Consider the following 23,002-nt stretch of genomic DNA (forward strand, 5'->3'; position numbering starts at 1 on the left):
GCCATTTGAGTGAAAGATCAATCTTGGAATTCACGACTCGATGTCGAGATCGTTCAAACGAAGATCACGATGCATTGGAAAATCAAGCAATTAATCGTGCCCCTGAACATTACGTAAATTCTGTAATAAGGAATGTTCCTACCATCTTGATGTACCACCTTTATATTTTGGAGAATCTGTGGCAGTAGGGGGCAGTCAGCGCAACTCCAGCTGTACGGGCAACATGCCTTTATCAAACCAATGAGAGCAACAGGCAGAACAGCCTTCAACAGACACGCTTTTGCACTCAAAGAACGCTAGACTGAGCACAGCACGATGCAAGGTTTCGGGACACATTTTTCAAAGTTTCAAACTACGTTTAACCTGACACAGCATCCTAAAAACACAGCGCTTATGACTAGAGATGCTGAAAAGTGAGATGTGACGACCAAAGTGCAATGCTCTGAAAGCGTCCATTGACACACAAGTTCATAGACCAACTATTAAAACATTGCTAAGGGAATTAGACCAATAAATGGTTTATGTTCAATTACATGAAAAATAAACAATATTATGACTTTTAATGCCACTTTTTGTATTGTTTAAATGCTTGTGTGTTGCCACAATATGTGTATAGGATGTAATGAATTTGAGCTATCTGAATTATGTATTATTTATAAATATACAACAGTTTGTCACAGTCCTTGAATCTGATTGGACGAGAGACGTTCCATGAGCACTGATGGTCTGACAGCAGCCACACCCCCACGCTTCACTGTGTGTGTGTCCACTTGTGTTTGTGCTGTTCTAAACTAAATTGTAAGAGCAGTGCATATCTGTTAAGAGCTACTTTTTGTCTTTTTTTTATACATTATATATGTTAGCCAGCAGGTGGTGGCAAAAGATCATTTTTGTGTGTAATATGAGCCAGTTAAGTGACGTGAAGTGAATCCAGGTCAGTCAGTGTTTACATACAACACTCTGTGATCGCTACTACATTACTAAAGCTAGGAAACAGCTTTAAACTGCTTTAAACTAACAACTTCAGCATTATGGCTCATCACAGCTGAGAGACACAAGAGACCGATTAATTACAGAACTCAAGGCACTTCCCTCTTACCGGGATTTCCACATTGGAGAAGGACTACTTTTCAAAATGGCGGAGGGCATTGCGGTTTCTATAGTGATCGACACTTGCGCACCAGCTACTGCAAAATAGGGAGAAATACCCCCGTCTTGACGCAATTTTTAAAGCTGATCTTCAGAAAGCTGACAGCATCTCTGCTTGGGAGTAGCAACAGGTGATCGCACATGCACTCTCTCTCTCTCACACACACACACACATCCATCCTTGTTTATCCAATAACTTGTTAGAAACAGCACAAGCTGTGATACTATTACTGAAGTGACATTTTTGGATGACTAATGGAGGCTTGGACGCATCTTTTGGTTTGAACCAGCAACGGCAGATTCTGATCTGTCGAGTAAGTATGTATTTCCATGCACAAATGCTTTTCATGACCGTACTCGGTTTTTCCTATTTTTTTATTAATTTACTTGTTCATCGAACTCTTGTATATATATATATATTCAATATCACACTCGTAATCTTGCTACGGCACTCGGCCTCGTCACAGCAGTGCTGATGTAGGGCCATATCGCGCTCTTGCTCGTGTAATATTGCTTAATTACTTTAATTATTATATAGTTGAGGGCCTTTCTCAGTCAATATTGATATGTGATTAATTGCAATTAATTTGATTAATTAATCAGCACATCGTGTAATTAATTTGATTGAAAAATGTAATCGATTGATAGCCCTAATATTGATATTATTAGTAATATTAATGAATTGAGCTATTGAATATTAGAGTATTTGATCAGATGTTGTTGTTTTATAAAAGCAACTGAAGTTAAGCAGAGTGCCTAAAACCACCTTAAAGTGATAGTTATTTTATTTAATGAAAGTTCGGTCACAATTTACCATAATTTGCCATCTGATACCTTTCCCGCGTTTGCACAGAGTCTCATTAACGTTTGCTTTTTTGCTACATGTACTTATAAATAAAGATGCCATTATTGTGTTTGGTTGTTTAGATCCCAAAACTAAGCGCTGGCAGCTGAAGTATTTGGACCCAGTGTTTGGCTATCCTCAGTTTGTGAGCTTCAGCTGGAGCAAAGCTGCTACTGTCAACTGATGAGTCTAACAGCAGGGGGTACTGTCTCTTCATATTCAAAATAGACTAGGATGCCTTTTCTGGAGTTTCTGATCTCTGAAGTATAGATACATGCAATATTGTGTTATTTTCCCTTTTATTTCTCTTGGCATAGGTTAGTTGTACTTGTGCAGATGCTCTGCAGTCTTTGTTTGCAATCCAGTATTAAAAGTGTTTTGCTTGTGTCTAGGGATGATGATGAGGAGGATGGAGAAAAGGCTGCTGATCGCCAGAATAACACTTCCATGCTGTCTTCAGCCGCAACAAGCCAGCCGAGCTTACACACATGAGACACACACCGCTTTTTCACCAAGTGCAAAATACATAGCATCAACACACTCTGAGCACAGATACACTCATGGACTTAAGAGCTGGGACATACTGTGAGAAAACACATGGTCCTTATTCAGACCACATAAAGCTGCTCACCTCCAACAGAATGCTGTACATATGAACCATGCACTGTGTTGTGCTGAACAATGGCATGTTATACATGCTTTTTGTACAATGTTTATTTTTCATTTTCTGGGCTTAAACTAAATAAAGGTTTTTTCAGCTACATATTGGTGCTCATGAAAATTCTCTCATCATTTACTCACCCTCATGCCATCCCAGACGTGCATGACTTTCTTTCTTCCGCAGAACACAAATGAAGATTTTTTAAATATTTCAGCTCTGTTGGTCCATACAATGCAAGTGAATGGAGAGCGAAACTTTAAAGCTCCAAAAAGCACATAAAGTCAGCATACAATTAATTCATAAGACTCCAGTGGTTTAATCCATGTCTTAAGAAGTGATATGATGTGTGTGGGTGATCAACAGATCAATATTTTTTTTACCATAAATGATCCCAATCCAGGGTGGCGAAATGCACAAAGAATGTAAAAGTTGAGATTCATAATCATAAGGACTTAAATATTGATCTGTTTCTCACCCACAGCTATCATATCACTTCTGAACACATGGATTAAACCACTGGAGTTACATTTATGCTGCCTTTATGTGCTTTTACTAGCTTCAAAGTTTTGGTCTCCATTCATTTGAATTGTATGGACCTACAGAACTGAAATATTCTTCATAAATCGTTTGTGTTCTGCAGGGGAAAAAAAGTCATACACAAATGGGATGGCATGAGGGTGAGTAAATGAGAGAATTTTAATTTTGGGTGAACTGTTTATTTGAATCGTTGGTAAAGCTGTAGATCACAGATATTTCCTTTCTTAAGTCCTGAGTTGCTATCTGATTGCTGAATTGAAACATTTGCACAACAGGGGTGGTGGGTGAAGTGTTTTGTAATCTTGAGAAAAGTAATGCTTGTGATGTCTTCATTTAAAGTTATTTATTTATTTTTAGAGATATTTAAAATGTATATTTTTCTGACTGGCTTTGACCATTGTGTCCTTGAGGAAGGCACTTAACTCCAGGTTGCTCTGGGGGGATTGTCCCTGTAATAAGTGCACTGTAAGTCACTTTGGATAAAAGCGTCTGCCAAATGCATAAATGTAAATGTATGTAAATGTAATGACTTCAGTATGCAATGTTTACACATGTTAAACTATAAAAAAGTTTTTAATGTATAATTTTGTTATTCCAGATTTTTGTGTTTAGTGCACTTCATCAAATTTTTCACAATTGGTTAGTTTTATGAAGTTACTCGTTTAGATATTAGCCCAAAAGTGCCAAAATAATATGTGTGGGGAACGTTTTCGGTAAATGCGCTCTTGACGCAGGTGTTGTTGTTCCGCCGCGACAGCAGGTGGCGCCACAAGCAGTTACAGCATCAAACAATACATGATAAGAAGAAGCGGAGCGGCAGTTTCCGTTTTCAGCCTGGAGTGTGGTGAGTTTGATGTGATTCATGCATTTCTACTTATATGTAAGAGTTTAATAAATTAGTTTTTGTTTGAACAAATAATTAGTGAGTATTTCTCGTTTGTGCGTGTGTGTTGGCTGAAGTCTGGGTTGTTTGGAGCATAGAGTACTAAAAGAGATTTTCTCACTGAGAAGTTGCATATGACAGTCATTTTATTCCATATTAACCGCCTATTGACTTTAATCTTTGTGTTTTATATGAAGTCTTTCTCTTTGTTGCAGTCATACGTTACCTGAAATCTGTTAGTCATGGACATAAGACCGAATCACACCGTCTACATCAACAATGTCAACGACAAAATCAAGAAAGAAGGTAAAGTCCATACCATACATACAGTATTCGAGTAGTTTAGCTTGAACATATCTGCTCCATTTGTCTCACTCTGAACATTAACCTGATTTTTGGTTACGAAATATATTGCAATTACAAAAGAAATATTCCTGTGACTGAACCGTTCTGTGTGTTTTCCCTGCAGAGTTGAAGAGATCACTGTACGCATTGTTCTCCCAGTTCGGCCAGATTCTGGACATTGTTGCTCTGAAGACGCCGAAAATGAGGGGCCAGGCATTTGTTATCTTCAAAGAGCTTTCTGCAGCCACAAATGCCCTCAGACAGCTTCAGGGATTCCCTTTCTACAATAAGCCCATGGTGAGGGTCCCATACTGCTTATTCTGTTTACATGCTGCTGTTGTGAGAAAATGCATTGCAGTGTGTTGATATTTCCATTTCAGAAAGCAATTATTTTTATTTATTTTTAGGACGAAACATTAGAGCTTAAGAAAAAAAGTTCACCCAAAAATGAAAATCTCATCATTTTCTCATCTTCATGCCATCCCAGATGTGTATGACTTTCTTTCTTCTGCTGAACACAAATTAAGATTTTTAGAAGAATATCTCAGCTCTGTTTGTCTTTAAAATGCAAGTGAATGGTGGCCAGAACGTTGAAGCTCCAAAATGCACACACACACTGTTTTCAATTTTGGGTGATCTGTTTAATGTGCCGATGTTTATTAGATGTTGTCTCAGAACAGGGTGGAAAGTCAGATGTTTAAAGTATTCGATGCCTTCATTTCTCCATTTCTAATTTTCGCATTTGATCTGCTTGTAGCGAATCCAGTATGCAAAAACAGACTCTGACATCATCATGAAGATGAGAGGCACATTTGGAGATAAAGAAAAGAAGAAAGAGAAGAAAAAGAAAGCTCAGGAACAGGCGGCTAATGTCAGCAAGAAACCAGCGGTGAGTTTAAACGTGTCATGGGGTGATGTTTGGTGGGGCATTACAGCTTGATGAAACTAGATTTGCATCATAGTTTGACTGTGACGTATGTAGGGCTGCAACTAACGATTATAATCGGTCATTCTTTGATTAATCGGATAAATGACTATTTTCTTTCCTTAATTTGATTAAAAAAAATATATATTTTTAAAAAAAACAAAATGATACAGGGCGTCAGGATTTTGTACGATTGACAGAACTGAATTCGTGATTCTATACTCTCACAAAACTTTGAACCAAACTTGAATTATGAAAAGTTTGAATTATTATTATTATTATTATTATTATTATTACTTTCAGGACATATGCAAAATGGTTCCTTTCATTACTTGTAAAAATGTGTAGAACTAAAAGTACTGGTTATTAAAGAGTAAAATGCTCTATCGGGGACAGATTACAGTTGAAGTCAGAAGTTTACATTCACCAAATACATTTAAAATCAGTTTCCCGATTCCTGATATTTATTCATAGAAAACATTCCCAGTCTTTGGTCAGTTAGGATCACTACTTTATTTTAAGTCTTAAAATAAACTAAAACTTTATTTACAGAATAATAGCGAGAATTATTTATTTCAGCTTTTATTTCTTTCATCACATTCCCAGTGGGTCAGAAGTTTACATACACTTTGTTAGTATTTGGTAGCATTGCCTTTAAATTGTTTAACTTTTGTCAAATGTTTTGGGTATTTTTCCACAAGCTTCTCACAATAAGTTGCTGGAATTTTGTCCCATTCCTCCAGACAGAACTGGTGTAACTGAGTCAGGTTTGTAGGCCTCCTTGCTCGCACACACTTTTTCAGTTCTGCCCACAAATGTTCTGTCAGATTGAGGTCAGGGATTTGTGATGGCCACTCTAATACCTTGACTTTGTTTTCCTTAAGCCATTTTGCCACAACTTTAGAGGTATTTTTGGCATCATTGTCCATTTGGAAGACCCATTTGCGGCCAAGCTTTAACTTCCTGGCTGATGTCTTGAGATGTTGCTTCAATATATCCACTCAATTTTCCTTCATCATGATGTCATCTATTTAGTGAAGTGCACCAGTCCCTCCTACAGCAAAGCACCCCACAACATGATGCTGCCACCCCCATGCTTCACATTTGGGATGGTGTTACTTGCCTTGCAAGCCTCACCCTTTTTCCACCCCTTTGTTTGGAAATTGCTCCCAAGGATGAACCAGACTAGTGCAGGTCCACAATTTTTCTGAGGTCTTATTTCTTTTTATTTTCCCATGAAGTTTGAGTTTGAAGGTAGGACTTAAAATACATTCACAGGTACACCTCCTGTCAGAAGTTAATTGGCTAATTGTCTAAAGACCTGACATAATTTTCTGGAATTTTCCAAGCTGCTGAAAAGCACCATTAACTTAATGTAAACGTCTGACCCACTGGAATTGTGATAGTCAATTAAAAGTGAAACAATCTGTCTGTAAACAATTGTTGGAAAAATTACTCATGTCATGCGCATGTAAATGTCCTAAACGACTTGCTAAAATTATAGTATGCTAATTTGAAATCTGTGGAGTAGTTAGAAAATGAGTTTTAATGACATCAACCTAAGTGTACTTAAACTTCTGACTGCAACTGTATGTGAGTGGAGCGGCAACAATTTCCCCTCCGCGCTCAAAGCATCCTTTAATCACTCCACTCCTGGTTGTCCATTTTCCCGCTCGCTATAGCCTACAGTTAAGATTGTGATTCATTCGATTAAAACAATGATATGATTATTCAAAATATTTAATAGTGGAGAGATGTGTGTGTGTATATGTATTTCTGACCTTTAGATTTTCTCTCCATGTGAACAGAGTATCATGGTGTTTTCTGAAAACGTCTTTTAGGATTTCACCACAAACCTGTTATCGTGGCAGTCGCCTCAACACTTGTATTCTCCTTCGCTGTGCCATCATTCATTTTCATATACGGCAGTTGATTTAGGAATAAAGAGACGAGACACAAGCATGTAGTTAACTCGACCTTTACCTCAAGCATAACTCAATAATAGGGAGCGTAAACCGAATACAGAGATTGAAAGTAACGTTCGTGGGGGAGGTCGAAAATTACCAAGTGCCGCTACATTTTAAATTAGATTTTTTTTTTTTTACCAATAGAATAGTTACCATAGTGTTTAACATTACTTAACACATGGTGAATTTTTGCATTAAGGGCCGATAACAGGTGCTGTGCTCGTGAAAGTGGAAAAAATGGAAAACAATGACGCTCCGCTTTCTTTTTTAAAACCCGCTCCAGTCAAAATCATGCCGCTCCACTTCCACTCTGCTCACACTCTCTGATCAGGGATGGAGCGAGACAACATCAGCCCAGCAGAGGGCAGTGTTGACACCAGAATAGAAATATGAATAATTCTGTCCAGCTGAAAAATGCATAATTATGTTCGATACATATGCTGGAACACTGACACTTAAAAGTATTTTAGATGAATATTGTTGGTATTAAAATGGTATTGTTGCTGATTACATTTTTCTAAACTATTTTTTGAAAAGAATGTGTGTTTATCCAGTGAAGTAATGATTGCCATGGTATAAATTTACTTGGTGAATAAGACTAATATCAGGACCCTTAGCATTATTATGCATTATATACAGTTTAATATAGTACAGTCATCTGCAAACACAGTGCAGATTCACTCTTGTGCTGAAAAGTCTCATCCCGGTGCTCTGTGTTACATGCGGTTACATGATCTAAAACACTTTAAACGTTACAATTTGAACTCGGAGACATCAATGATAGGGGCACAATTGATTACATTGAAACTGAAAGCACGGTTTGATGATGCACGAGTTTAAGGAAAATAATTGCGCTCCCTTTCTCCATTGTGATCGTTTGATTGAAGTGGATGTGCGCGCTCGCTCAGTTTGCAAAATACTCGTCTGATTTTTGAAGCGCATCAAACGGGACAATCACTCATTCAATGCAACTGATGCAGCAATCGCTCCACATTAAATTGTATGCTTACAATCTTTTTTTGAAGTGTTTATAAAGTGCTTCATGCTCTGGACAACTTGGGTCGTGTTTTTTCCACTTTCAACATTTCGTCATGCAACACAGTTTCCACTGTAAGTTGTTGTCACTGATGGAGCTTCTCCGTGCTTGCACCATATATTCTACTAATCGATATTGATGTTTTTCGTTGATTATTTCCATTATTGATAATAATCGATTTTATCGATTAGTAGTTTCAGCCCTAGATTTGTGTTTAAAGACCAAACTGATCAAATGAGCAAAATAATTTGACATTTATAGAGCACAATGTCCTGTATAAAACTGGATTGGTTTCTACCAAACCTCCGCACAACATATCATATCTACACACCCTGATTGACAAGCATGCTCACCAAACACAGAAATCTAACATTTTTGCATGTTTCATTGATTTTAAAAAGGCGTTTGACTCCATTTGGCTTGATGGACTTTACTATAAAATTCTCTAAACAGGTTTAGGTGTATAATATCATTAAATCAATGTATTTAAACAATAAGTGTGCTATAAAACTTGGCAACAAAAGAACTGAATACTTCACTCAGGGCCGTGGGGTGAGACAGGGCTGCAGTTTAAGTCCCACTCTTTTTAACATTTTATATCAATATATTTTATAACAACACTGGAACAATCTGCAGCTCCTGGCCTAAACAACGTATGCAGATGATCTGGTCTCTACAGCAGCACATAGACTTACTCCAGCAGTACTGCCACAACTGGGCCCTGACACTCAATCCTATTAAAACCAAAATTATGATTTTTCTAACCAAAGCCAAACTTCAAGACATCAGATATGTTTTCACACTAGGCAACACCACCCTAGAACACACTAAATTACTATCTTGGACTAAAAATGATCACGTCAGGTGGCTTAGGTTTGGCTGTTAACACACTGATGGAGAAATCAAGAAGAGCATTCTGTGCCATTGAAAGAGTTTCATAACTTAGAAATCCCAATCAAAACCTGGGACGACATATTTGACTGTCGTTTTACCCATCGCCCTGTATGGAAGTGAGGTCTGGGGTCTCCAGTCACGACGTCTCTAAATTGGATAAACACCCTGTTGAGATCCTTCATACAGGATTGGTGTTGGAGTGGTGGTGTAGTGGTCTAAGCACATAACTGGTAATCTAGTAATCAGAAGGACGCTGGTTCGAACCCCACAGCCACCACCATTGTGTCCTTGAGCAAGGCACTTAACTCCAGGTTGCTCTGGGGGGGATTGTCCCTGTAATAAGGGCTTTGGATAAAAGCATCTGCCAAATGCGTAAATGTAAATTATACAGAACTCTGTAGGAATTCAACTCTTAAATTTGGGGAAACAGAAACCTGTCAATTTTGCTAAAAGATGTTTTAATTTGTTTTTTGTTTATTTTCCACCACAAGGGGACTGTGAGTACACAACCACCTGCACCAGCCACAGTCCAGGTATGTAATGCATTTAATGTTTCACACACTTGAAACATTAAATTGATTTATTCGATTTTTAGTATAAATATAGTTTAGTTTTCATTCCTAACTTGCTTCTGGTTGCAATAAATGCATGATGATTGATGAATGAATGATTTATTTTTTTTGTTCTAGGTCCCTGACAACCCACCAAATTACATTCTGTTCCTGAATAATCTTCCAGAAGAGACCAATGAGATGATGCTTTCCATGTTGTTCAACCAGTAAGTTCATTTTGAGACTACGCTGACAAACATGTAAAAAAATAAAATAAAAAAAACTGTTGAAAACCTGGTTTGGTTATATATACGTTATAAAAATATTTTTTTGAAGTCCGCTTTGATTGTTGTTCATCGGCATTCCATCTGCTTTGCAGGTTTCCAGGCTTTAAAGAGGTGCGTCTGGTCCCTGGAAAACACGACATTTCGTTTGTTGAGTTCGAGGGTGAAGCTCAAGCCGGAGTCGCGAAAGACGCATTACAGGGTTTCAGAATTACAGCGACGTGTGCCATGAAGATCACGTATGCCAAAAAGTGACCCCGCCCACTACGGTGTCTACACTGGTTTTCCAGGAAACTGGATCTGTTATGGACTGTAACTGAGGCTCTGATGCCTGGAGACTCGGTTCTGATTTGTGTTTTTTATTCAATCTTTTTTTATTACTTTATTTTTTATTTTTAAAATCAGTCTGTTCAGTGACCGAGTAGTTTTTTGTTTTTGGTATGAAAATGTTTTGGCCACTGAGGACATTATGGAATTTCAGGTCGGATGTTTATTTTGTACCGTAGACTAATAAAATTAGCTTCTACTAAACATGTCGTCCTGCCCTTGTGTTGCTCAACTTTCATAATGAAGAGCTTTGACTGTAGTAACCCATTCAATGGATGTCTCTGACATTATATTCCTGAGGCGTGATGTTTGCAGTTCTCTGAGACATTTATATGCATCACTCACGACACCGTAAAGTGTCTTTTGAGGTTCAACTCATTTCTGAATTTGTGAACAAGCTGACTGGTACATAATAAAAGGGGCATTTCATAGCACTGGCTTTACAGTACATTTACACAACCGAGACACTGTTATTAACATTTGAACTACAAAGGGCTGTGTGGTTTAGAGATGAACATCGATTTTGTCTAAGAAAGAAAACTCATCGATGCTTCCTCACTAATATTTGAAATTGCATTTTTTTTTCTTCATATTTATCATTTTAATTTCCCCCCGTCTTTCTGATTATCTCTGTATATCTATCTATCTTTGTCTTTTTTTGGTCTGTCTATTATTCTTACCTGTCTGTCTGTGTGTATCATTCTGTCTATCGCTTTGTATATCTTTGTTCTGTCTATCCATTTTTCTGTCTGTCTCTCTGGGTCTGTCTGTATATATATGGGGTCTGTCTTATCAATTGTTCTGTTTGTCTATCGTTCTGTCTGCCTGTATATCTGTCTGTGTGTCTATGTTTTTATATATGGCTCTGTCTGTATCTATCGTTCTGTCTTTTCTGCCTATTTATTATCCATCTTTCTATTGCTGTCTGTCTTTCTGCATATTTATCGTTCTCTGTTTGTCTATATCCATATCGTTCTCTCTATCTGTCTTTCTGCCTATTTGTCTTTGTCTTTCTGTCTATTTATTATCATTCTCTGTATCTATCTATCGTTCTCTGTCTTTCTGCCTGTTTGTCTTTGTCGTTCTGTCTATTTATTATCATTCTCTGTATCTATCTATCGTTCTCTGTCTTTCTGCCTGTTTGTCTTTGTCTTTCTGTCTATTTATTATCATTCTCTGTATCTATCTATCGTTCTCTGTCTTTCTGCCTGTTTGTCTACCTGTCTGTCTATCAGTCTCTCTGTTTGTCTTTCTGTCTGCATGTCTGTCTCGGTCTGAATGTCTATTTATTATCTGTCTCAATCGATCCTTCTGTCTTTTTATCTCTTATCTTTCTGCCTGTCCATTTATTGGTCTGTATCTATGGTTCTCTCTGTCTGTGTACCACCACTCAGAACACCTTAGCAAGTTTAGTAACCTTGTATATCTGTGTGTTTAAGGTCTGAATAACTTTCAAACGGCAACCTTTAAAACTTAAACTCAAGACTATTTTTAACTTCTCGCCAGAGCTTGAGGGGGAAAAAAGACAATGAAGATGATATTTGCTCCTGTCATCCTCGTTTCATTTCCAAACGAGTAGACTACTAATCTCTCATCGCCATGTGACAGCCTAATCATCTCTCAGCACACAGCTCTGCTCTGGATCAAACCTTGGGTAGCTTTACACAATATGTGGAGTAACACAAGCATGCTGGATATTAGTGTGTGGACTGCAGTCTGCAATGGAGGCGCCGGGTGCTGCTGTCAAATCATTTCACTGGATCACAGATAAAGTTTAATGGATGTACACGGCTGTCCCACTCATTTGAACATTGTAAGTTTGTCTGGTTGTGTTGCTCATTTCCATGGTGCCTCTGTAAGACCAGCTTGTGGTTTCAGTGCAGATTTATGGCTCTGTTTTCCCCGGACAGTGTGTGAGAGTGATTTAAAGCGAGTGAAGGTTATTTTTGTACATTGCAGCAATCTGCCATGTTCTATCAGTGCTCAAGCAGTAAATTTAGAGAATGTTCAGGAATTATTCTGTCAGGAGTAAAGAAGTGTGGGGGGAGGAGGACGACATGACTGATGCTCTTTGATAGGTTTACTCTAGTGAGTAAATCTTTAACACGACACCTGTTTTACTATTCTATGCAGGTTGTGCATATGGCTTTTCCTCTTTCTCGTCTATGACACATTTTGGCAAAACAGAAGGTCGTCTTCTCTAGTTGGGAACATAAGATGCTGGGACAGTCTCACAAAACAGGTCCAGGTCACATTTAATCTGAGAAGAATAATATATAATGCATTGTTTTGCATAAAGGAGCCTATATTCGAACCATTATGAGTTTTTGTTGTGTGACATTATTTTCATGGCAGCTGAGCACCTTTGCACAATTTAATTGAGAACCTAGGAAACCTAGAGGGGCAATGCCCTCCCTTTAGAGTGGAGGAGGCGCCGAGCGCCGTTTCATTTCTCATCGGACAGAACAGCGCATTGGCGCACTTTCCAATTAAAAGAAAAACCAAAGAAGAAAAGACGCGCAGATGTCATCGTTCGGAGATCAAGAAGGTTAAAACACTGTGAAGGTAGGATATACAGGATATAGCTGATTTATTTTTATTTCTGAAGGGGAAAGTGTCGTATAGGTGATCTTTGCGCAAATATGCAGTGCAGTTTTATTTGCACTCTTTTTGTTGGTTGTAACTGAGTTGCATATGGAAGCAGTACCACGAGCTGCTGAAACATATTAAATGAACTGTAATCGCGTACAGTTTATGGCATGCATCTAAAGTTTCATTTAAATCAAATGCTGGCTGTTATAACAGCTCGCCATAAATCTGTTTTAAATGCAGAATATTTTTAATAGGCTACAGATTGTGGGGTGAATGGTTTATGATCATGAATGATTTACTGCAAATATAATATATACAGAAATATACTCCTGATCCTTGAGATTATTGGGTGTGGTGTCTTATAGTTGATTAAGTTTTTTTTTTTTTTTTAAACGTTGAAAATGTTTGTAGCTAATGAGAATCCCTGAAATTAACATACTAATTTATCATTCTCAGATTGTTTAAGGACATTATATCAAACATTTTCCAATAAGTGAAAGGATACCATTTGGTGTAAAAAGCCCCCCTGTTGCAGAGGCTAAAGGCACCTATTAAACACATGTGAGGTAGTCTTTTTCTCTGTGTGAGGGAGCCTTTTACCCCAAGGGAGGGAGTCTTTTACTCCAATTGAGGGAGCCTTTTTCTCCAAGTGAGGGAGACTTTTACTCCAATTGAGGGAGTCTTTTAATCCATGTGAGGGAGTCTTGTACCCCAAGTGAGTGAGGCTTGTACCCCAAGTGAGGGAGGCTTGTACGCAAAGTGAGGGAGCCTTTTACCCCATGTGAGGGAGCCTTTTACCCCAATTGATGGAGCCTTTTACCCCAAGTGAGTGAGGCTTGTACCCCAAGTGAGGGAGTCTTTTACCCCAATTGAGGGAGTCTTTTACCCCAAGTGAGGAAGCCTGTTTCTCCAAGTGAGGGAGGCTTTTACCCCAATTGAGGGAGACTTTTACCCCAAGTGAGGAAGCCTGTTTCTCCAAGTGAGGGAGGCGTTTACCCCAATTGAGGGAGTCTTTTACCCCAATTGAGGGAGTCTTTTACCCCAAGTGAGGAAGCCTGTTTCTCCAAGTGAGGGAGGCTTTTACCCCAATTGAGGGAGTCTTTTACCCCAAGTGAGGAAGCCTTTTTCTCCAAGTGAGTGAGGCTTGTACCCCAAGTGAGGGAGTCTTTTACCCCAATTGAGGGAGGCTTTTACCCCAAGTGAGGAAGCCTGTTTCTCCAAGTGAGGGAGGCTTTTACCCCAATTGAGGGAGACTTTTACCCCAAGTGAAGAAGCCTTTTACCCCATGTGAGGGAACCTAAGTGAGTGGTAAAAGGCTCCCTCACCACCTTTTATTTAAAACCGAATTTTAATAAACAACCTTCCGTTTTTATTTCTTTTCACACAAATTATGTTGCTCCATCAATATTCAATAATAAAAAAAAAAGCTACATTTCCTTAAAGGATGCTTTTAGCTCCATTGTACCCTACTATATTATATCTATATCTAGGTCACAATTCAATATTATTGTGATTCTTTATGTTTGGTGTATTGCGATATTTTACTTAATGTTTCTCATCGGATATAAGAGAACTGTATACAAATCACCATTGTCAAATTAATATAAAATGCCAGTTTACAAAACTTGGCCAGTATATTTCCTAATATCTATGTACAATACGAAGTCATGAGGATATAAGACCATGGCTCCCTATTTCTGTGGTTAGGTCAATTTAGCTAGTCATTCTAAAAATAAATTATAGTATTTATGAATACAATAGTAGCCTAAACACTTTAACTTTGTATTTATTAGAACACCGTTTCAATACACTAAAGTATAATTGATTTCACCTAAAAGGCTAGCCTATTTAATATTATACTAACATTTTTGTCAAATCCTCAGTTACTGTTACTACTGTAAAATCCTAATATATATTAGTAAGGAAGGGTAATTGTGTGTAAAGCATGATAACTGCACCTTCTAAGGGACTGTTGTTGAACTCCTACGTCGATTTTTTTCCCCCATCACCATAATATTAATGTGGAAAAAATGTAAGTAATATCGATATTTGGCGTGCAAATATCAATACAATATCACGAGGGGAATATCATGATACTTAACAATCAATATGTTTTCCCACCTCTAGTAAACGTGCTCCTTGAATATTCTGTTTCACTCCGAAATACATCAGATTACAGAAGTAACATAAGTTTCGAACAGCATTGAATGTTGATTTTAAGAGTTAAAACTAGAAAGATTCTGTGATTCTCTTTATGTTGTGTAAAAAAACTCATTCTTGATTTGTGCAGCAATCAACAGTATATATTCACTGAACAAGAGCATGGAAGATCCTGGCAGCTACAGCTTCCTTTGACAGAAGATGGGAGATCCCAATAGCAGCACCCCAACTTGGCCATGGACTCTTGGGGAAATCCACCCGTCAGAGAACCCCCACGGTCTCATGCCAAATTACGACATCCCCCTGGATTACGAGGTTCCTTTTGATGAGATTCCTGACACGACCCAAGGACGAGCGTTCTTTGTGGCTACCATCGTTATTGCGGTGGTCCTGATCTGCATCATGCTAGTCTGTGGTGTTGGGAATTGTCTCTTTATAGCCTCATTGGCATGTTACAAAAAACAAAGGAATCTCACCAATTTACTCATCGCCAACTTGGCAATATCAGATTTCCTGGTGGCGACTGTGTGCTGCCCATTTCTGGTGGATTATTATGTGGTGAAACGCTTATCTTGGGACCATGGGATTGTGCTTTGTGTCTCCATGAACTACCTTAGGACTGTGTCTCTCTACGTGTCCACCAATGCCCTGCTAGCCATTGCTGTTGACAGGTGAGCTCATGAAAATTACGTGACATCACAATGTTCCTTAAACGTACTGTGGCAGTCCCGAGGTGAAATGTCCACTGGTTGGCACCTAAAGTGAGTTAATTTTCTCTCAAATAGATCAACAAAACCGACCTCCCTATCCTAAACCTTAAACCTAAACCTAATCGATATTGTCATAACAGCACATTTGAGATAAACAATACAATTACTGAAGCAACCAAGTCATTTTGTGGTGTTTCTATGACACTTTTGATTCACGTGTCATCGTGCATGCTCTTCAGGACTCGGTCCTTTGCATTGCAAGTGCACAATTTGCATCATAGTAAAAGTGTTTTGATGTCACAAGATAGGATTGTGTGAAGAACTGGGCGACATGTATAGGTATATGCTTATGAACAGATTATCTGCCATTTTACTCGTGATTTGTGTGAAAGTAAATAAAAGTGATTGTTGTTGTAGCGCCTCTAGTGTTCATTTCTGAAGGAAATTGTTGCAATACGTCCAGCGGAAAAAACACATAAAAAAATTTTGGCACAAATTTTGCTATAATAATGTGATTCTATGAGACTAGGTTGAAAGCCCTTATTGCCCTTATGCTGCATTCAAGTTGTCAAGACTTCAAGTAAATATGTATGAGATAAGCACTCGTGAATGCCACCGAAATGTTGGGTGTGCCAGTCAATGCAGAAGCAAACTGGTATTTGTCCAAAGGGTGCTGTAAGTGATTTCAGCCATTTTCAAACTTCAACCGCATGGCCTCTCTCCAAAACCCCGCCCGTGGCCTTCAGAGTGCCATTTGCCACCCCCCCAAGATGCCGCCTAAGGATACATGTGATGCTGCCTAAGAATCTGTTACTAGGTTTTGGAACAGAGCCTCTGTCTTCGCTTACAATACTACTCATTACATCATCCAACCTGCATGTTACTCAGGGCTGTTGACTCCCCTGAATGCCGACAACATGTTTGCAACCTTGCCAAGTAGCAGATGACACAATGGTACATTGTCCTAATTTTAAAATGAATAATGAGTAATATCCAAAATGAACACAGAGTCAAAAGTGTGCAGTGTGGACATGAAGGGCTTCATGCCAACTTAGTCTTCCCATGAACATTGCATCACAGTAACCGCATGTATTGTATTTGGGAGAAAAGTACATTGTGTGCACTCTTGGCGATCTACAGAAACTCTGTTCCCCAACAGGTTGTTTCTATTGAGTCTTTGATGATGAATCTTCGCCCATAGCCTCAGGTGTCCTTAGGGAAGAACAGTAGTGGTTCTTAACATTTTCGTGTTCACACTTCCACACTTCCAATAGACATGACTAAATGAATGGAGTGCAAGTTGATTAGTGTGGACATTTAATCAAATACTTCAGTTCTTGGTTTGAACGGGATATTCTCAAGGCGATCCTTCAGTACATCAGTTGAGAATCACTAATATAGATATCACACAAATCCTGGATTGAAGTCAACATGTCTTCAAAATTACCCTATTTCTTAAAACACTCCAAAGTATTTAGATTACATTACAAAATACATTTTTCCTCCCAGAGGAAAAATTTATTGCATAATGTTTTTATTATAGACTCAATAGCTCTTAGTTAGCCTATATTTATTTGAAATCCGAACTTTATCTCAAACAGACTAATTGCACAGTGAATTTTGTGACAGTAGGTCAAAATTATGTTGCAGAAATTGGTCTGAATGTACCGAAATTCAAATCACTACCCCCAGTGGCCGGTACTGGAAGTGTTGTTGAACATATGGGTACAAGTGACCTTTAGTTTCCAGGTAAACTTTTTCACAGAGTGGTGCCAAAAGTGAGTTGTGTTTAGTTGTAAATTATGTAATATAGTCAACAGGAATGCATATTTAATAAAACATACACCTAACCCAACCCAAACCAACCCTAAACGTCAGTGGAGTAACATTTTTATTTTAGTGTGAAAATGCATCCTCTGAATCAGCTCACTACTGTTTATGTGAACGTGGCTGCTTCCCAGTTCCCACTGGACTACAACATGTGCCACTTTATTCAATGTAAGGTCAGTCTTTATTATCTATTAATAACCTACCTGCAATGTTTATAAAAAATATGAAAAATGATTAAATTATAATGAAAAACATGAATGAAATATAAAACCATTAGAGAACACCCTGTCTAATTTCTTATTGGGTCATATAAAAAATCCTTGTAACGTACTGGGAACGTTAGTATATGGTTATTAAAGAATACAACCTAAAAAGGACATTTCTATAATGTTAGGAATGATTATTTTGAATGTCTTTCCTTAAGGGTAATATTCTGTTATCACTTAATGAACAATTTAGACATGGCAGATTTCAGATCTTCCATTACATACTTGCAACCCCATGAGAGACAAAAATACAATCCTTGGCAAAGTTGTGCTATTAATCACAATGGACAGCTTGTAATTGGTAGAAATAGTGCTGTACCTTTCATTTACAGAACAAGAGATGGAGGACCCTGTTATTCACCATGAATGTCGAAAGGTTATGAAAATTTCTCATTAAGAACGGGGGCGGCGATCAGATCGGACAGAGAGAGATCAAAGAGTTAGCGCTCTTTGTGTGCATATGAATGTGTTAATAGACTGCTGTCTGCCAGGGTGCTAGAGTGCACTGGGACTGTTTTGTGGATTTAAATAGCCATGAATATTGATACTACTCTGAGATGCTTGATGAATGCCATTACAGATACCCAAAACACATTTCAGATCCAGCCTAAATGCTCACCTTTGCCTGATCTAGATTCTTTCCAAATCATCCTCCTGAGTCTAACACTTATGGGTTTGATTATCAGTTAAAATATTATAAAAAAAAGTTCTTTATTGTGCTCAACTTTCATCAAACCTAAAAATAACCATTAGAGAACATTCTGAGAAAGTTCTTATTAGGTTGCCACATAAAAACCTCCTTGCATCGTTCTGAAAACGTTGGTTAATTGCAATTAAATTGCCATTTAAAAGATGATTGAGTTGCTATTAAAAACACTAACAAGAACCATTAGCTACAATACTGTATAAGTTCTAATTAGGTTGTCATTCAAAAACCTCCATGCAAAGTTTAGGGTACGTTCGTTTATGGTTACAAAATATAAACCTGAAATAACCTCAATTACAATGAGATAGACCTTATTCACAGCGCCGCCATCTTTGATTTTTAACAGGAATAACAACAACGTTTTTGGATGCAGTTTTTGGATCGTTCAGCTTTTCAAACATTGAAAAAATATATTTTGAAGAATATTCAGTAGACAAAGATCTCAAAACAACATGAGCTGTGAAAAATCAGAAGTGATCGAGGAGCTTTATTTAGTGCGTGCCACTGAAGAGACGTTAAGCATGTCCCTCAAAGCCTCATAAGATCTATTCAGACCGTTTTCTTTGTGTTCCGCAGGTACATGGCTATCGTTCATCCCCTGAAGCCCCGTATGAAGTTTCAGACGGCGTACTGGATTATCTTTGGTGTTTGGATAATCCCAATCCTCATATCGGTGCCCTCAGCCTACTTCGCAACAGAACACGAGTACCCGCAGAGCACGCTCGCCCAAGACAAGAAGATCTTCTGCGCTCAGATCTGGTCTGCGGACCAGCAACTCGTGTATCGATCCTACTTCCTGTTCATATTCCTAGTTGAGTTCTTGGGGCCCGTAGTCACCATGGCTATCTGTTATGCCCATATCTGGAGGGAGCTGTGGTTCAAGAATGTCCCAGGATTTCCAACGGAGCAGCTACGGAGACGACTTCACCGACGGCGCAGGACAGTCATCGCATTGATAGCAGTTCTGGTGGCGTACGTCTTGTGCTGGGCCCCGTATTACAGCTTCACATTGCTGCGCGATTTCTATCCCACGCTGATCACGCGTGAACGTAACTCGCTAGTGGTTTTCTACATCATTGAGTGTATTGCAATGAGCAATGGGGTCATTAACACTCTGTGTTTTGTTAGTGTTAGAAACAATGTAGCAAAGTGCTTCAGGGCCGTCAGACTTGCTAACTGGCGCTCGCTCACAAGGACGATTGTTGGCAAGATGGCGGAAGAGGACATCAGGACTTCATCCTTGCGAGGGACCGAGGATGTGGAGTGTACACAAATTAAATGAAAGAATGGAAGGATAAAATCGATAAATAAATGAAAAGGTTTGGCCAGGTGGTCTACCCAGGGCATTGTAAACCTCATAATGACAGTAGCAGATGTAAAGTGAGGGCCAAGGAATGTCTGTAAACAAACTTTGGAAGGGTCTGTAAAGCAATTATACAATACCCCAAGCTCAACTAAATTAAAGGAATGTTCCGAGTTCAATGCAAGTTAAGCTCAATTGACAGCGTTTATGATATAATGTTAATCATCACAAAAATATTTTCCACTCGCCTTTTGTTAATGGACACTTGTGTAACCAAACGCAATTGGAAAAATAATGGTTTCCCAAACACTCTCCCTTTTTGCCATTGGTTAGATAGTCCAGCCTCAAACTCATCATAAGATGGCGTACGACTTCTATTCCCCTAGAGACCAACCAATGAACAGAATTTACAGTCGATACAGTACAGGCCTAAAATATTAGCTAGCCTCCAATCCAACATTTCATTATAAGAAAGAAAACATCGGTGAACAAATTAGGCTACTTGTTCCATATCTATTTATGCGATACATATGACTGATGAATGCAAATATTTTGCAAAACCCTAAATTTACTAGATACTAAAGGAAAAGCAGCCAACAAGTGTCATGGTCATTATATAATCCACACGCAATTTTGATGACTTACTATTAATCTATGATGTGGAAAACAGTAATTAATAATGAGCCTGTCTCCAAACTTTTGACTGGTAGTGAATGGTTTTATTAACCAGACTGTACAATCAATGGCGTTTTGGACTGCTTAAAACGAAACCAGCTTGTTCAGACTGCTGATGAGAGAACAATGATCCAGGCTGTTGATGCATTTCCATTGTGGATGAAAGTAAGCTGATGTGCTTTTATAAACGGCCCATGTTCATCTGCTCATTTCTCTAAAGGTCCTTTGTGATCAGCTCTTTCATTTTGCTAGGTTAGTGTGATCCACAAACACAAGACTTTCTGCTTGTGCGCTATGCAAACACATACCTGCACCGTTAAACGGTGCGTACAGCATGAACTAAACTAATCCTTTAGTTGTTTTAAAGCAGCACACTCAAATGCTGAGACTGGGTGTTATCGCATGTAAGAATTTCCTAGTTGGTTTAAACCATTGAGCAAATAGGTAGACATAAGCAGACGGCTTGGGAGATATAAAACAGAACAAATCACAGTATTATGAGTCAACCTCAGCACAAAACCCTTCATTAGAGGAACCATGGGTCCTCTTACAGATAATTATCCAGGAATTATCATGTGGTGGAGGAAAGAAAAAAATTGTAGTGAATAAATATTTAAATCTTATAATAAAAAAATACTAATTGACCCAATATTTGTGCATTTAATGTATTTTTAAGAGAGTATGATGTTGTCAGGGTTGGGAAGGTTACTTTTAAAAAGTATTCCACTACAGATTACAGAATACATGCTGTAAAATGTAATTGGGGCGGTTGTGGCTCAGGTGGTTGAGCGGGTCGGCCACTAATCGTAGGGTTGGTGGTTTGATTCCCGGCCCACATGACTACACATGGTGAAGTGTCCTTGGGCAAGACACTGAACACCAAGTTGCTCCCAATGGCAGGCTAGCGCCTTACATAGCAGCTCTGCCGCCATTGGTGTATGAATGTGTGTGTGAATGGGTGAATGGGACGCAGTGTAAAGTGCTTTGAATACCGCTAAGGTTATAAAGGCGCTATATAAGTGCATTTACCATAATTTGTACCATATTCTGTTAGATTACTCAAGATCTGTAATGTAATCTAAATACTTTGGATTACTTCTTCAGCAGTGTTAGATTTATTGACTTGTTTTGACTATAAACAAATAAAGTAAGAATATACACTTCACTGTTAAAATACATTCTCTGAAAAAAAACGAAATATTTATTGTGTTTTAAGGATTTTTAGATATTTTTACAGGATAACAACATTTGGAAAATCCCTCAATGACATCATATCCACCTTTTCACTCACAACAGTGTGAATTTAGATGAATGTAACATCTTAAGAGTTTCACCGCCGTTCAAACGCTCCTCGGATCACATCATTTATATAAATAAATGTTTTCCAATTGAATAAGCTAAATATTGAAGTAAACAAATGACATTAAAATGCAAATTAATCTCTTCAGTAATCAAAATTATTTTGAATGTAACTGTATTCTGATTACCAACTATTTAAATTGTAACTGTAGTGAAATACAGTTACTTATATTTCGTATTTTAAATAAGTAATCCCGTTACATGTATATCGTTAATCCCCAAAACTGGATGTTGTTAGCTTGCTAATACGATAATAAAAATATCATGAATTAAATAATTTGTGAGCACTGACAAACAAAAATTGTGAGCACTGGTAAAACAAGAATACAAAACAAAAATTATGTAAACAAGCGGCATGACAGTGCAGTGCCTTTATGCTTGAATGTGAAAAGACCAAAATGTCCAAAACAGTGGCTCTTTTACCTTTAGGGCGGGACATTGTTTCCACATCCATTGACCGTTCCAATTTCTCCCATTCATTTAAACAGACAGACCCATCTCTGCTAATAGTATCTGTTTCAATAGAGTTAGCATGTTGCTAAGCTAACAACACGATACTCTAAAAAGCATGTAAATACATTGAACACACAGATATTGGGTAAAATAGTGCCAATAGTGCGAGTATGTAGAGTGTTCCAAATCAGTCCCTCCAGAGGTTCAATTAAAGTTAGGATGCTGCCTTAGCAAGGTTAAGAACAGTTCCCTAAAATTAGACTAAATTAACCACTAAATCAACTACGGTTTCCAGTAGCATGACAATACTGTAGCTCAGCTATTTTCACAGTAGTGTCGCTTATTCAGAAACAAGCTACATTTTCCAACGACTAGCGCATTAGCATCACAAGATGCTGCATTTGTCATATTATATTGCGAATGGAATGTCAGGGTTTCATGCTCTTCGCAGCCAATAATTCACAGCTAAAACACAGTGTACCATTGTACACATTGTGTTCAAAATATACAATGTGTACAATAATAACTCTAATAATAAATAAGCT

At 38.2% G+C, this 23,002-nt stretch overlaps 2 protein-coding genes across 2 annotated transcripts; both read left to right on the plus strand.

Annotated features, from left to right (window-relative positions):
* Positions 1-3,977: 3,977 nt before the first annotated feature.
* Positions 3,978-10,602, plus strand: LOC127651710 (U2 small nuclear ribonucleoprotein B''-like). The gene is made up of 7 exons (XM_052137670.1): positions 3,978-4,035; positions 4,290-4,380; positions 4,544-4,716; positions 5,177-5,308; positions 9,733-9,774; positions 9,931-10,019; positions 10,172-10,602. Exons 2-7 carry the CDS (start codon positions 4,317-4,319, stop codon positions 10,329-10,331), a joined length of 660 nt encoding a protein of 219 aa, XP_051993630.1. The 5' UTR covers positions 3,978-4,035; positions 4,290-4,316; the 3' UTR covers positions 10,332-10,602.
* A 2,264-nt stretch (positions 10,603-12,866) lies between these two features.
* Positions 12,867-19,949, plus strand: LOC127652208 (prokineticin receptor 2-like). The gene is made up of 3 exons (XM_052138340.1): positions 12,867-12,968; positions 15,286-15,826; positions 19,244-19,949. Exons 2-3 carry the CDS (start codon positions 15,357-15,359, stop codon positions 19,947-19,949), a joined length of 1,176 nt encoding a protein of 391 aa, XP_051994300.1. The 5' UTR covers positions 12,867-12,968; positions 15,286-15,356.
* The last annotated feature ends 3,053 nt before the right edge of the window (positions 19,950-23,002 follow it).

The sequence above is a fragment of the Xyrauchen texanus genome, chromosome 11 (assembly GCF_025860055.1).
Source record: "Xyrauchen texanus isolate HMW12.3.18 chromosome 11, RBS_HiC_50CHRs, whole genome shotgun sequence".
NCBI classification, from domain to species: domain Eukaryota; kingdom Metazoa; phylum Chordata; class Actinopteri; order Cypriniformes; family Catostomidae; genus Xyrauchen; species Xyrauchen texanus.